The sequence below is a fragment of the Symphalangus syndactylus genome, chromosome X (assembly GCF_028878055.3).
Source record: "Symphalangus syndactylus isolate Jambi chromosome X, NHGRI_mSymSyn1-v2.1_pri, whole genome shotgun sequence".
Taxonomy (NCBI): domain Eukaryota; kingdom Metazoa; phylum Chordata; class Mammalia; order Primates; family Hylobatidae; genus Symphalangus; species Symphalangus syndactylus.
The window spans coordinates 29,522,549-29,538,797 of NC_072447.2; the positions used below are offsets into that span (position 1 = coordinate 29,522,549).

General features: G+C 41.7%; 1 protein-coding gene across 8 annotated transcripts in view; it reads right to left on the reverse strand.

The window, feature by feature from the left end:
- Window positions 1-16,249, reverse strand: part of PIR (pirin) — a 105,395-nt gene that overhangs the window by 20,606 nt on the left and 68,540 nt on the right. For all 8 annotated transcript variants that reach the window (XM_055267601.2, XM_055267598.2, XM_063634555.1 and 5 more), the window contains one exon: window positions 3,531-3,575. In XM_055267601.2, coding sequence (XP_055123576.1) covers window positions 3,531-3,575 — 45 coding nt within the window. The remainder of the gene's footprint in view (window positions 1-3,530; window positions 3,576-16,249) is intronic.

Sequence of the window (16,249 nt, forward strand, 5' to 3'; positions counted from 1 at the left end):
GCCTTTCATGATACATGAAAAAACATAAAATTCACATTTCAGTGACCATAAATGAAGTTTTATTGGAATAGCCACCCAATTTGTTTATGTATCACCTGTGGCTGCTTCCGTGCAACACGGGCAGGGCCAAGTAGTTGCAACTGAGACTATATGCCTTGCAAAGATGAAAATATTTGCTATCTGTCCTTTTACAGAAAGTTTGCTTCTCCCTGCTTTCTCTCATTCTACACAAACATTTCTGTTATCCTTACCACCTTAAAATTCATGTGCTTTCTTCATTTCCATTTGTGCAGATTATTTTGTTGCTCTTGAAATTATAAATCGGGAGCACTACCTCTATAAAAATGTTTTTTTCTATTTTTATAAAGCACTGTGTTTTTCTCAGGATTTTCAGAAGATCATAAAAACAAATGATATATCATCTCTTCCAGATGGTTAATATAGTTTAAGGTGTGTACATATAAACTTATGATACTACTACAAGACTTTTTTTCACACTTTCTCCAGTGCTAAACTAAATGAATTTTGCTCCTGACCCCTAATTGAAATGCTATTCACTGAAAAGGGAACTAAGCCCATTTGTGCTGTATTAGGAATAAATTCAAAATGCATGAGTTTGCATTACAATTATTTTCCAGAAGAATAATTTCAGGCAATTGAACATCCTTTTTGGAGAATAAAAGGAATGGTTTAAATAGCTCTGGGTGTGGCCTTCTATCCCTGAGCAGATGTTATCTGTAAGCCAGCTGCCTGGAGCTGGGAGTGTATTGCCCAAGGAGGTGGCCATGTTAGGGCCCCAGAAAGTTCAGTGCTGGCATCCCTCCAGGAGCAGGTGGAGAGCACCCAGCTGCAGAGGGTCTCAGAAATGGGGATTCTTGGCCTGTACCTTGAGATGCCCCACCCCATCCACACCACCCATAACCGTGCGTGGGGATGAGGAGGAGAAAACGGGAGGCTGGTTCTCTGAGCTTTCTCAGAAGTGTAACTGGAGATGCATATATTCTGGTACAAGGAATTTATCTTGGAGATGATCTCAGGAAACAACAGTCCAGAGTCAGGAGAGTTAGGAAAGGGAAGACAGACAATGAAGGGTATGTCATCAAGCACACTCAGGTGGCTTGGCTGTAATCCCACTGGGAAACTAGTAAATGGCTTTTCACACAGGCTTCAGAGTTATCCTGCCTAATGGGTCAGGTAGCTTCTGGGAATGTTAATTCTCCAGTACTTTCATCCTGCCCTGATTGGTTTCAGAGAAAAGCCTTCAGGCAAAGTGACACAGATGCTGGCTATTGTTAGCTGGTCAGTGGGCACTCAGGAAGTAAGGGCCCAGGGGTGTGGGTGGGGTACCAACAGCATCTGCTATAGCTGTTTTCTCCCAATCCTACCAAGAGCCTTTTACGGGAACCCATGGCTGCTTTTAGGATGGGAAGGGGAGGAGTAGACGCAGGCAGGAGCCAGGCTGCTCTGCAAGCCCCTCTCTCCCACCCGCTCTGTCCCTTCTGCTGCTGGGTTCGCTAAGGGATTTAGACTTGAAAAGACAAGTTACATGGTGCTATCTCTGCATTGTCATTGGACAGAAGGTATGGGGTGGAGCGTGGACAGCAGGATTGAGGAGACCTTGGTTCTGGTCCCACGTCTACCAATGCGTAACCCTGGCAAGTTAAACAACTTTCTTAGATTTCACGTTCCTCATCTATAAAATGAGCATCGGTTAGGTCTCAGACATCTTTTCTCGATTAGACTCAACAAGCAGCACATATACAACCCTCAGAAGAAGAGAAAAAAGCCACTTTTGAGATTTCTCAGAGGAAACTAGCATTGCAAATTCACCTCCTTCCACTTCCTTCTCCCAGGAATAAGGCAGATTCCTGCTCCCCTTGGAGCCCACTGTGGCTCCACCCCTTTATCAGTATGGAGGTTGCCAACGTCTTAGCGAGGTATCAAAACACATAATGGTGCCTGGACTTTCATCTGTGCACAGGATGTGTCATGACTGGTGTTCATATTCCCTTCCCTCACTGAATATTCTGTAAGCTGAAAGGCACCCTGCCCTGGGCATACCTGTGCTGGGATATAGAGAGGGCTAGTGTGGGAGAGAAGGTGGCATAGTATTCAATTACATAAAATGGTGTCATCCTACTGTGTCTGGAATTGGTGGGTTCTTGGTCTCACTGACTTCAAGAATGAAGCCGCGGACCCTCGCGGTGAGTGTTACAGTTCTTAAAGGTGGCGTGTCTGGAGTTTGTTCCTTCTGATGTTCAGATGTCTTGGGAGTTTCTTCCTTCTGGTGGGTTCATGGTCTCGCTGGCTCAGGAGTGAAGCTGCAGACCTTCGCGGTGAGTGTTACAGCTCATAAAAGCAGTGTGGACCCAAAGAGTGAGCAGTAGCAAGATTTATTGCAAAGAGCTAAAGAACAAAGCTTCCACACTGTGGAAGGGGACCCAAGCGGGTTGCCACTGCTGGCTCGGGCAGCCTGCTTTTATTCTCTTATCTGGCCCCACCCACGTCCTGCTGGTAGGTAGAGCCCAGCCGTCTATTTTGACAGGGCGCTGATTGGTGCGTTTACAATCCCTGAGCTAGACATAAAAGTTCTCCACGTCCCCATCAGATCAGTTAGATACAGAGTATGGACACAAAGGTTCTCCAAGGCCCCACCAGAGCAGCTAGATACAGAGTGTCAATTGGTGTACTCACAAACCCTGAGCTAGACACAGGGTGCTGATTGGTGTGTTTACAAACCTTGAGCTAGATACAGAGCGCCGATCGGTGTATTTACAATCCCTGAGCTGGACATAAAGGTTCTCCATGTCTCCACCAGACTCAGGAGCCCAGCTGGCTTCACCCAGTGGATCCTGCACCGGGGCTGCAGGTGGAGCTGCCTGCCAGTCCTGCGCCATGTGCCCGCACTCCTCAGCCCCTGGGTGGTCGATGGGCCTGGGCGCCGTGGAGCAGGGGGCAGTGCTCATCGGGGAGGTTCGGGCTGCACAGGAGCCCACGGAGCAGGGGAAGGCTCAGGCATGGCGGGCTGCAGTCCTGAGGCCTGCCCTGCGGGAAGGCAGCTAAGGCCCGGCGAGAAATCAAGCCCAGCGCTGGTGGGCTGGCACTGCTGGGGGACCCATTACACCCTCTGCAGCCGCTGGCCCGGGTGCTAAGCCCCTCATTGCCCAGGGCCCCGGCCGGCTGCTCCAAGTGCAGGGCCCGCCAAGCCCACACCCACCCAGAACTCCAGCTGGCCCGCAAGCGCCGCACGCAGCCCCGGTTCCCGCTCGCGCTTCTCCCTCCACACCTCCCTGCAAGCTGAGGGTGCCGGCTCCGGCCTTGGCCAGCCCAGAAGGGGGTTCCCACAGTGCAGCGGTGGGCTGAAGGGCTCCTCAAGTGCCGCCAAAGTGGGAGCCCAGGCAGAGGAGGTGCCCAGAGCGAGCGAGGGCTGTGAGGACTGCCAGCACGCTGTCACCTCTCACTACCTTTTCTCCCTTCAGTAGTTTAAATTAAATTGCAGTTGAGCCCTAAGTGACATAGCCATAACTTACCAATATACACATCTCCAGATATGGTGTAAATGAAGCTTGTCCACCCTGGAAAAGACCAGCAACATTAAAATGTTAGTGTCCATAATGCCAAAAGGAACAAAGACATATACGTATTACAAACACAAAGATAAATTTGGAGATGAAATCCTTTTTTTCCCTTTAGATAGACATTTTAAGATTTAAGTTCTGTGAACTGTTTAAAATATACACTGACACTCATTCTCTTTCTCACACACAAACACAGACATACCCCTAAACCTAAATGACTTGGTCCCAAACATTAAAGAAGCACCCAAAGTACAGTGTACAATTCACTTGGCTGTGTATCTATAGGCTACAAGCTGTATTATCAAAGAAACTATTCCTTCCAGTTGTAATGTTATGATAGTAACTGCAACACTCCAGTCTGGCTTTATCTTCCATTTGTTGTGCCTCCAGGATGTCTGAAGTGTGAAGCTGATGCTAGAAATATGCTTTTTTTTTTGAGCTGGAGTGCAGTGGTGCCATCTCGGCTCACTGCAACCTCTGCCTCCCAGATTCAAGCGATTCTCCTGCCTCAGCCTCCCTAGTAGCTGGGATTACAGGCACACGCCACCACATCTGGCTAATTTTTGTATTTATAAAATTAGTAGAGACGGGATTTCACCATGTTGGCCAGGCTGGTCTCAAACTCCTGACCTCAGGTGACCCACCCGCCTTGACCTCCCAAAGTGCTGGGATTACAGGTGTGAGCCACCGTACCCGGCCTGCTTTTTTGCACTTAGTTGAATTCTAGTTCCAGTGCATTCTAGTTGCATTCTGGTTCCAGTGAACTCCTTCTTTTTTTCTATCCTAACATAGAATATGCATCAGTTCCAGGGATGCAGGAATACATAATCTTAGGGATATAAATGGGCTCCAGGATGGCCTGTGAACTCCCTGGAATTGTTCACACAATTTTTCGAGTGTGTACACTTTTCTGGGAAGAGAGTACATAGAATTCACCAGATTCCTACCATGATCCATGGGGCCAAGAAATCAAAATCACTCACAATAGGCTATTTGCACTCTCAGCACCAACACTTGATTTTCATGGATGTTTATATATGGTACCCATGGCTCAGAAGAGATGCTGTGTTTCCACTGAGAGATATGAACCTAGAAAAGGCACAGTCGAAATGGAATCATGATATCCTTCCATGTGCCTTCAGTGGAAAAGGAGATCTGGAAAGAGAATGCAGGGCACAGTTCAATGCTGGAAGGACAGAGCCCATGCTGGAGTCTCTGTAGGAGTCAGCGTGATGACAGAGTAAACAAAGGCAAGTGCAGAAGAAGCAAGGAGGCCAAAATATGTTCCAAGGATATGATTGTCATGGCAGATGGCTTGAAACGCCCAACTGGATACAAAAGAAAAGCTATAACTGAGAAAACATAAATTAAGTCTCACTAAGAAAATCTGAAGGATGGCAAAACAAACACACTTGAGCAAGTGCCAGAGAATATTTTCTCATCCTCCTATTTCACAGTTTTTCCTCTCTGAGATTTTACTAGAATGAGTTTAAGCTCTCTGAAAGTAATGTTACTTATTCATAGCTTACTCGTTTTTCTCCCATTTTTTTTTTTTTTTTTTTTTTTTTTGAGATGGAGTCTCGCTCTGTCACCCAGGCCGGAGTGCAGTGGCGCAATCTCGGCTCACTGCAAGCTCCGCCTCCTGGGTTCACGCCATTCTCCTGCCTCAGCCTCCCGAGTAGCTGGGACTACAGGCGCCCGCCGCCACGCCCGGCTAATTTTTTGTATTTTTATTTTTTAGTAGAGATGGGGTTTCACTGTGTTAGCCATGATGGTCTCGATCTCCTGACCTCGTGATCCACCTGCCTCGGCCTCCCAAAGTGCTGGGATTACAGGAGTTTTTCTCCCATCTTAACCCACTCATACTTAGTCTTCCGAGCTTGGTCTACCATCATTTACTGAACATCTACCATGGGCATGTACTTTAGAGGAAGATACAAAAATGAATAAGGCATAGCCGGAGTGTGCAAATTGTGCACCTTTGGGGTGGGGGGAGGTCCATGGTAGATGCTGAAAACACATACTAACAATTTACAGCCAGATCTCATGTCTTATCTGGATGGGCTGGCTCTGCTGGAGCACTTCTTTCTTTGTTTTCTAATGAATGCTGAGCTTTTCTACTTCTATTTAGCCTGACTTATAATCATACTCTACAACCAAACCCCTTTCATCTCTGCTTTTTCAAAAGTTTCGCCACAGACAATTGTTTAAGTTTTTTTTTTCAGAGCACCAATAGCTTCATTTTTTCTGATTATAAAAAAACACATTAATTTAAAAATATTTTAATAATATGAAAGTGTGGGACATCTAAACTGAAAATCTTTCTGCAATCTTCATTCCTACCCTGACATAAATATTGTTAGCAATTTGGTATGTGTGCTTTCAGTTTTTTTTTTCTTTTATGCACTATAAGTTATTTCCTTAAAAACTAGAACTAACTCGGGTCAGGCGTGGTGGCTCATGCCTGTAATCCCAGTACTTTGGAGGGCCGAGGCGAGCAGATCACAAGGTCAAGAGTTCGAGACCAGCCTGGCCAACATGGTGAAACCCCATCTCTACTAAGAATACAAAAATTAGCCAGGTGCTGTGGCGCGTGCCTGTAATCCCAGCTACGCGGGAGGCTGAGGCAGGAAAATTGCTTGAACCTGGGAGGCAGAGGTTGCAGTGAGCCGAGATTGGGCCACTGCACTCCAGGCTGGGCGACAGAGCAAGACTCTGTCTCAGAAAAAACAAAACAAAACAAAACAAAAAAAACTAGAACTAACTCAATATTCTATTTTGGATACCTTTTCATGTCAAAACATAGAGAAGTAATTCATCCTTGGGAAAAACTGCATGCACTCCATTGTAAGGACATGTCGTAATTTATACAACGAATCCTCTATTCATGGTTTAAAGGTATTAAAAAATGGTTACCACATTTGACAAAACCTCAAAACTCTGAATAGTTCAACCAGCCTTTTATTTGAGTTCATTTTGATTGTTCTAATCTCATTTCTCCTCCACCTGCTTTGCTTCCTGTTCACCCTCCAAGCAGAAATCTAGTCCACAAATAATTGCCTAGATCTGTTTTCTTTCCTTTTTTATCTTTTTACATGATCTGGAAGGACCAAACATTTGCTTAAAGGAATGGCCCAAGTCAATTTATTAAGTGCGTTCATATATTTTTACTCCTTGTAAAAGTCTTCTGTTAGGATATAGTGTCCATCTTTGCCAGTAATAACACAATTCATGTTGCTGATTGGAAAGCACAGAGTGTTAGAGGGCATGGAATAGGAATGAAGGCAATTTACTTTTTTCTTTCTTTTTAGCATGATGCTCATCTGCACTTGCTTCTATTAATTTGTTTAATTTCCACTAAACTTTGTTTCTTAAGCTTGCTGCAAAAGAAAACAAATGCCAAATTTCATGAATGCTTACTATATGTTTAACAACAGCCACATTTTATGAGAATTCCTTCTCTGTTAAGAGCAGGATTGCATTAACGAAGAGATCTCTTGTGAGATTTTCAGGTCTTTCTCATCTTTCTTTCTTCCCCCACCTCTCCTCCCACTTTTATGTCCTGCACCAAGAATTGATGTCATCCCCCAATTTTTATTGCTTTGTCAGAGTTCACACCCTGCTACATTTTCCTTTCTCCTACAAATATGGTCTGCAAGCTACTGTCTCTTTGCAGCTGAAAAGCTCTTCCCTTCCCTTGGGCAGTGACAAATAAAATGAGTTGGGAGGGAGGTCACATTTTCTTTCTGGCCCCCTAGGACAGTTAAGTCAGCAAGGCATTTTAAGTCAGACCTCCTTTAGCCAAACATTAAAAACCAAAAACTTTAAAAAAATATGTAAATCATTTTCTGTGGCAGTTGCTCTCATTTCCCGGGAGGCTCCTAATTCTTGCAAACATCCCTAGTGAGAGCTTTCCTCAGCCTACATTCCTTGCCCTAACCCAGGTCATTTTCCTTCTGCCTCAGTCTTGGAGTTCATTATTCCAATGAACTTACAAGTATTCCTTACACCTGTATGTGCAGAAAAAATAGAAAAACATGGCCTGGTGACACACCAACACCATTAACAGAGATAAGGGCAACTGGGCTAAGGAGAGATTGCAACCCTTCACAAACTCTGGATCACACTAATTGCCAGACCCCAAAGCAACCCTGGTCCCTAAGATCCTCCTCCCATACCTGCAACAGCCCCCCCACCGGAAGTCCCCACATCAGCTTTGGCAGGTACCTCCCTCATCTAGGACCTCAACCCTGGCCTCCTAGGACAAGAGGCAGACCTGCCTGGTTCTTCCCTCCCGCTCCTCCTTCCACCAAATTCTTTTTAATTTTTATTTTAAAATAATTTCAGACATACCAAAAAGTTGCAAAAATACTACAGAGAATTATTGTACACCATTCACCTAGATTCCCCCAAAGCTAACATGTTAACATATATGCTTTATCATTCTTCTTGCTAGAAATATATGTCATTCTTTTTTTTTCCTGAACTATTTGAGAGTGATTTGCAGACATGTAGCCCCTTTACCTTGAAATAATTTTCAGTATGTATTTCCTAAAAACGAAGATATTTTCTTACAAAAGTATAGTGCACTTATGGAAATTATGAAATTAACATTGATACAATGCTACTATCTATGTACGGATATTCAAATTGTGTCAATCATCTGAGTAATGCCTTTCATGGAAAAGGAGAAATAAATTTCTAGGCCAGGATCCGACCTGCGATCACACGCTGCACTTAGTTGTCATGTCTAATCTTTCATTTGAAACAGTTCCTCAGTCTTTTTCTTTCATTGAAAGTACAGACCAGTTATTTTATAGAATGTCTCTCAGTTTGGGTTTATTTGATGTTTCTTCGTTAGACTGAATTGTTTGCTAATCCCTGTCCCTCCCAGATTTAGAGAATTTTCATTTATTTTCAATACTTTAATTTTTAATTCAGAAGAGCACAAAGGATGAAATAATGAACATATATGTTTGCCATACTTATTTCATATCTATCTTTTCTTTAAGATAAAAACCATACAGGTGAAAAAAATGTCCCCTAACTGGTTGCTGCCAATCCATTTTCTACACTCGTAAATTGCACCTTTTTAGAATCTCCACTTAAAATCCTTCAATGGCTCCCTGTTCTCCCAGGACAAGCCCAAACTTCTGACAGACAGACTCTTCTCAATATGGTCCTACATTTCTCCAGTATCATGGCCTCTCTGCCTGCCCCGCCTCCATATTTAATTCTATCCAAGCAACTCTCTCGGGGAGTGGGGAAACAAAGCGCAGCAGCAAACCTTAAAGGAGGCTTTGTGGAGAACCACGGAAAACAAACCAACGAAGAAACCGTGAAACAGCAACAAAAATGAGCACACACCATTACAGGCAGAAAGTTCCTGTTTCAACATCAGTGCATCGCCCTCAGGGAGATCTAGGACCAGACTCTTCATCTCTTCAAGCCTGTTTGCTGGTTTGTAAAATAAGGAATGAATACGTATAATGCGGAGTTGTTGTGATGAACACAGTCTAATGAGGAAACATCAAATGTACTGTTTATATTGTACGTCTGTATAAACATATATAAATGTCCATATACATCTGTATATACATATGTGAGTTATATGTTTTTGATCTGCTCTACACAATGCCAGGCACTTAGGAGGTGTTTAACAAATATCAGTTCATTTTCCTGCCCCTTTCTTCTCTTTCCACTTTCCTTCAAATTTGTGCATGTCGAGAGGTTACACAATTCTGATGAGGCCGTGACCCAGGCCAGAGAAGGGTCATTGCTATGGAGATGGCTCTTACAAATCAATATGAAAAAGACAACCCAGTCAAAGGAAAATGATGTTAAACTTCTTCCTGAATAATTTTATATTTTAGGCTCTGATTCACGTTAATCACTGTTCTGAAGACCTATAGATTTACATCCATAACTGTTATGTATATATTCTAAGTATGAAGGGAACTGTGATTGAATAGTCTAATGTACTGCTGGGAAGTAGAGAGCTCTGCAAAAAAATTACTCATGAATTAAATTGGCTTTTGCTTTCTATGGAAAAACTCAAAATGTAAAATTCTACATGAATCATTCGTGTTTGGGGCATTCTCCTTAAAAGCAAAGGAAGACTATGAAAAATCACGCAAGAAGCCTGTGGAAAAAATCACTATGCATTTTTCGAGGTTTACTCAGGTCATTTTTAAAAGTCACAAATGAGAGAGAGAAAAAAAATCACTACTTGTTTTCGAGTCATTGACCATATGGAAAAATGTGTGGTACTTTCAACCAAGATCATAAGTGTGGAGGTCGACTCTAAGACATCTGCCTGATCCTGCCTCCCGTATTGCCCTATGTAATTCCCTCTCTCTGAGTATGGGCTGTGGCTAGAGTCTTGCTTCTAACCAGTAGAATATAGCAAAACTGATGCAATGTCACTTCTGAGATTAGGTTACATAAAGTCTCTGGCTTCCATCTTGCTCATCCTTGCGCCTTCTGATGAAGTCAGCGGCCATGTTGTCAGCTGCCCTATATAGAGCCCCATGTGGCCAAAAACAGAGAGCAGACTCTAGCCAGCAACCCTTGAGGAACTGAATGCTGCCAGCAACCACATGAGTGTGAGCTTGGAAGCATATCCTTCCCAGTCAAGCCTCGAGATGACCACAGTCCCAGATGACACTTTATTTATTTATGTTTTTCTGAGACAGAGTCTAGCTCTGCCACCCAGGCTGGAGTGCAGTGGGTGATCTTGGCTCACTGCAGCCTCCACCTCCCAGGTTCAAGCAATTCTCATGCCTCAGCCAACACCCACCCCACTCCACCCCCAGTAGCTGGGACTGTAGGCCCGCATGACCATGCCTGGCTAATTTTTGTATTTTTAGTAGAGATGAGGTTTTGCCATGTTGGCCAGACTGGTCTCAAACTTTTGGCCTTGAGTGATCTGCCCACCTCAGCCTACCAAAGTATTAAGATTACAGGTGTGAGCCGCAGCACCCAGTCCCCAGCTGACACTTTGATCGTGGCCTTGTAACAGTACACAGCTAAGTTGAGAGACATTGCAAGACAATACATGTTGTTCTAAGGCACGAAGTTTTGGGGGTAATTTGTTATGCAGCATATAGATAATTAATACAATAAGACTTATTTAAATGTATACTAATGTGACTTACCAAGTAGCTACTGTATGTATGGCATTAAAATCTACTTTTTAATCAAGGAAGACGTAGCTCCTTTCCTTTCTTTTCCCCGTAAACACAGAAGCAAAAATATATTGGTGTATCAGTTTCCTATTGCTGCTATAACAAATTACTCTAAAACTTAGTGCTTTAAAGTAACAAAAATTTTTATCTTACAGTTCTTGAGGTCAGAAGCCCCAGAGTGAGCCTCATAGGTCTAAAATCAAGCAGGACTGTATTCTTCCTGGAGGCTGTAGGGGGAAATTTGTTTTCTTGCCTTTTTCAACTTCTAGAGGCTGCCACTAATCCTTGGCTTGTGGGCCCTTCCATTTTCAAAACCAGTAATCACATCACTCTGACCTCTGCTTCTATTGTCACATGTCCTTCTCTAACTCTGACTCCCTGTCTCCCTGTTTCTCTTATTTAGATTCTCATTATGACACGGGGTCCACCTGCATCATCCAGGCTAATCTCCCTATCTCAGCAGCATTAACTTAGTCACATCTGCAAAGTCGTTTTTGCCATGGGACATAACATATACACAGATTCTGGAAACTGGGACGTGGACATCTTTGGGGGGACATTATTTTGCCTACCACAGAGGGGTAGACTATATGGTTTCTAAAGAAATTTTGTTTATTGATCTACAGATACTGTAAAGGAAAAGTTATAAGGTGAGGAAAAGCAAAAAGGTTCATAAAATCAAGTTTTTCCCATAACAGCTCTCCATTTTTAACATTCCAGATCCTGTCTTTAAGTATCTAGAGGCAAAGGTGCTGTAAAAGAAAATGAGGAAAATAAACAGAGTGGCTGTTGAGGGTCAAACTGTGATACAGTCAGTCAGAAGACAAGGGGGACATGAGGACCAGAAGGCACATGTTTCTTGGAAAAGATTGATATTTTCCTAGAAATATAGATTTATGTCCTTCATAATTAATGGTAACAGTGTTATCTGTAAATCAGTTTACAGCAAAAGGAAAGTCAGATTGCCTTGAGCCTTGCAAGAGATGGTAAAAGTCACCATTAAAAAACTACTTACTCTTATTTTAGCCAAGATCTAATATGGAAAACGTGTGGCCAATGTGAAAGGAATCTGGTACTGTCAGAAACTCGACAAATTAGATTCTTTGTAAGTGATGCACCGTCCAGCTCAATTCCTGATATCAACTGCCTTCCAAATCATCACTGCATGAAACATCTGTTTTCTGCAAGATTAGCACAACCCAAGAGAAACGTGCCTAGCCTGAAGGAAATAAAGAGATGGTAAAAATCGATTCAAATAGTATTTATGGGAAGGAACTCAGATAAAACCTAGTCTGATTCATAAGAAACGTTTTCAGTCTCCCTTAACTGGATTTCCCTTGGGATATATGCATTTTCCCAGTATCAGGGATGGGATGGTAGCAGTGTATGCTTCTACTGCTATCCAATTAGTCTGTTAGTGATGCAACCAAGTCAAGATTAAATTAGTTAGACTGCAAAGTTTATGCCAAAAGCCAAACATAACCCAGACATCCATGTCAAATCCCTTTACCATGAGTAACAAAACAATCAAAATATTATAAACAAAACATGTCCAGGACCCAGCTAATGGCCTACACATTTCACGAAATATTTGATACAACAAAGCACCCAAATAAAAAGAATTTAGACAGTCCTTGGAGTTTATGATGGAATTTGACCTGGAAAGGTGGAAAAAAAAAAAAGACAAATGGTGACCTTGATTTGAATTACTTCATAATAAAATTTATACAGCATAATTTTACCATCCAGTATATCTGATGATAGGCAGCCAGGACTATCAAAGCTGCAAATAATGAGTGCTTTATAATACTTGAATTAATTGTTTGGCACTAAACAGAAGCCTCAAACTTTGTATTTGTCACCTAATGCAGTGGAAGCATGGATGAGTCTGTGTGTGTGTGTGTGTGTGTGTGTCAGAGAGAGAGATAGGGGAGGGAGGGAGAGAGAGAGATACAGACAGACAGACTGAGAAAGAGAGAACACAATAACTAAAAGTGATGTATTGGAAAAGAAAGGATCTTTTGCTTCATAGCTGGGTTCATAACACACTTGTTTAAAGTGGGTTTACAGACGCTCAATGCTAAATGTGCAATTCTAAGCTATCTCCTGTTGTATCGTTATAAAAATGTTTTTGAGGCCAGGTGTGGTAGTTCACGCCTGTGATCCCAGCACTTTGGGAGGCCGAGGCGGGTGGGTTACCTGAGGTCAGGAGTTTGAGACCAGCCTGGCCAACATGGTGAAACCCCATCTCTACTAAAAATACAAAAATTAGTTGGGCGTGGTGGCGGGTGCCTGTACTCCCAGCTACTCAGGAGGCTGAGGCAGGAGAATCGCTTGAACCCGGGAGGCAGAGGTTGCAGTGAGCCAAGATCGTGCCAGCACTCCAGCCTGGGTGACAAGAGCAAAACTCCGTGTCAAAAAAAAAAAGTGTTTGAGGCTGGGCGCAGTGGCTCACACCTGTAATCCCAACTTTGGGAGGCCGAGGTGGGCGGATCACCTGAGGTCAGGAGTTCAAGACCAGCCTGGGCAACATGGTCAAACCCCGTTGCTACTAAAAATGCAAAAATTAGCCAGGCATGGTGGCATGTGCCTGTAGTCTTAGGTATTTGAGAGGCTGAGGCAGGAGAATCACTTGAACCTGGGAGGCAGAGGTTGCAGTGAGCTGAGATCACACCACTGCACTTCAGTCTGGGCGACAGAGCAAGACTTCATCTCAAAACAACAACAACAACAACAACAACAACAAAATGTGCTTGAAAACAAATCTCAGGTTTAAAATTCATGATGACAAAACAAAATGCAAATACAGCTTCGTAAACTGACAGATATACATTCTCTCGGGAGGCAATATAAGGTGATGTCTGAGAGCAGAGCAAAAATGAACATGAACCATACACTTGCTGCTAGTGGGATCGTGGAGAAACTGGTATTCTATGTGCTGCTAATAGAAAGTGTGACTGCCTCTTTGGATTGCAACCTGACAACGTCTTTTAAAACTAAGCATGCATAGACCTGGGGACCATCCCTGGAAACCTGTCTCATCAAAATAAATTTCCACATGGGAAGGCAGATATACAAGGTATTCATTGCAGACCAGTTTGCTGTAGCCAAGCACTAGGAACAAAGTGAATTCCCATTGATAGAAAATAGCTAAATACATCAGAGTATGTATTTAGATGATGTAGAATATCACTGTTAAAAGGAGCCACCATTAATGATGAGTGCCTATTGTTTTAGCTACTTGGGAGGCTGGGGTGGGAAGATCTCTTGGGCACAGGAGTTCGAGGTTGCAGTGAGCTATAATTGTGCCACTTTACTCCAGCCTGGGTGACACAGAGAAACCCTGTCCCTTAAACAAAACAAAACAAAAGGAGCTATATAAGTAAATTGGGAAGGATTTCCATGGGTATTTTTCAGTCAAATAAATAGGATGTAAAAGAGTAGTTATGATTCCATTTTAGTAAAATGACAAAATAACCTGATATCTGCATATATTTGAATGCACATATATGTCAGTGGAGAAAAATACAGCAAGATATAATTCAAGGATGTACCTGTAATCTATATAGTGAGGGTACTGGACATAGATAAGGGAGGACAAGGGATTGGAGGAAAGCAACTCAAAAGTAAAAGATAAAAGCACTGCACTAAAAGGTTAAAGCACACATACACTTATACTTATTGTTATAAAAATCATGGATAGCGAAGGCTTATGTTTAAGCAAATTAATCTAAAATTTTTCTGTACTTAAATAGCCAGAATGGAATCCAAAATTAGTAGAAGGAAAGAAATAATCAAGATCAGAGTAGAAGTAAATGAAATTGAGACAAAAAAATACAGAAGATCAATGAATTGAAAAGTTGGTTTTTTGAAAAGATAAATAAAATTGACAAACCTTTAGCTGGACTAAGAATAAATGAGAGAAGACCCAAATAAATAAAATCAGAAATGAAAAAGAAGACACAATAACTGAGACCACAGAAACACAAAGAATCATTAGAGACTATTATGAACAACTATATGCCAAGAAATTGGAAAACCTAGAAAAAATTGATAAATTCCTGGATACATACAACCTACCAAGATTGAACCACGAAGAAATAGAAAATTTCAACAAAGCAATAACTAGTGATGAGATAGAAGCCATAATAAGTCTCCCATAAAAAAAAAGCCCAAGATCTGATGGCCTCACTGCTGAATTCTACCAAACATTTAAAGACAAATTAATACCAATCCTACTGAAACTCTTCAAAGAGACTGAAGAGGAGGGAGTACTTCCAAATTTATCCTATGAGGCCAGCATTACCCTGATACCAAAACCAGACAAGAACGCAACAAAAAAAGAAAACCACAAGTCAATATTGCTGATGAACATAGATGCACAAACTCTCAACAAAATACTAGCAAACTGAATTCAACAGCACTTTAATGTGATTGTTCACCATGATCAAGTGTGATTCATCCCAAGGATGCAAGGATGTTTCAACATACACAAATCAATAAATGTGACACATCACATTAACAGAATCAAGAAGAAAAAAATCATTATTTCAACAGATGCTGAAAAAGCATTCAATAAAATTCAACATCTCTTTATGACAAAAACCTTTAACAAACTGGGTGTAGAATGAACGTACCTCAAAATAATAAAGGCCTTATTATGACAAACCCATAGCTATCACCATATTGAATGGGAAAAAATTGAAAGAATTCAGTTGAAAAACTGAATTCTTCTGAGATCTGGAACAAGAAAAAGATGCCCATTTTAACCACTTTTATTCAACATAATACTGGAAGTCTTGGCCAGAGCAACTAGGCAAGAGAAAAAAAAATAAAGGGCATTCAAATAAGAAAGGAAGAAGTCAAACTAGTCTTGTTCACAGATTACTTCATCTTACACTAAGAAAAACTTAAAAGACTCCACCAAAAAAAAATCCATTAAAACTAATAAACAAATTTGGTAAAGTTGCAGGATACAAAATCAACAAACAAAAATTAGTAGCATTTATATACACCAAGAGTGAACAATCTGAAAAAAAAATCAAGAAAGCAATCCTATTTACAATGATTACAAAAAAAGATTATAAAATACCTGGGAATCAACTTAACCAAAGAAGTGAAAAATCTATACAAGGAAAACTGTAAAACACTGATGATAGAAATTGAAAAGGACACAAAAAAATTGAAAGGTATTCTGTGCTCATGGATTGGAAGAATTAATATCATTAAAAGGACAATACTACCCAAAGCAATTTACAGATTCAATGCAATCCCTACCAAAATGCCAATCTCATTCACAGAAATGAATCCTAAAACTTATATGGAACCACAAAAGACCCCAAATAGCCAAAGCAATCCTGAGCAAAATGAACAAAGCTGGAGGCATCACACTGCCTGACTTCAAATTATACTACAGAGCTATAGTAATCAAATCAGCATGGTATTGGCATAAAAACAGACACATAGATCAATGGAACTCATTTT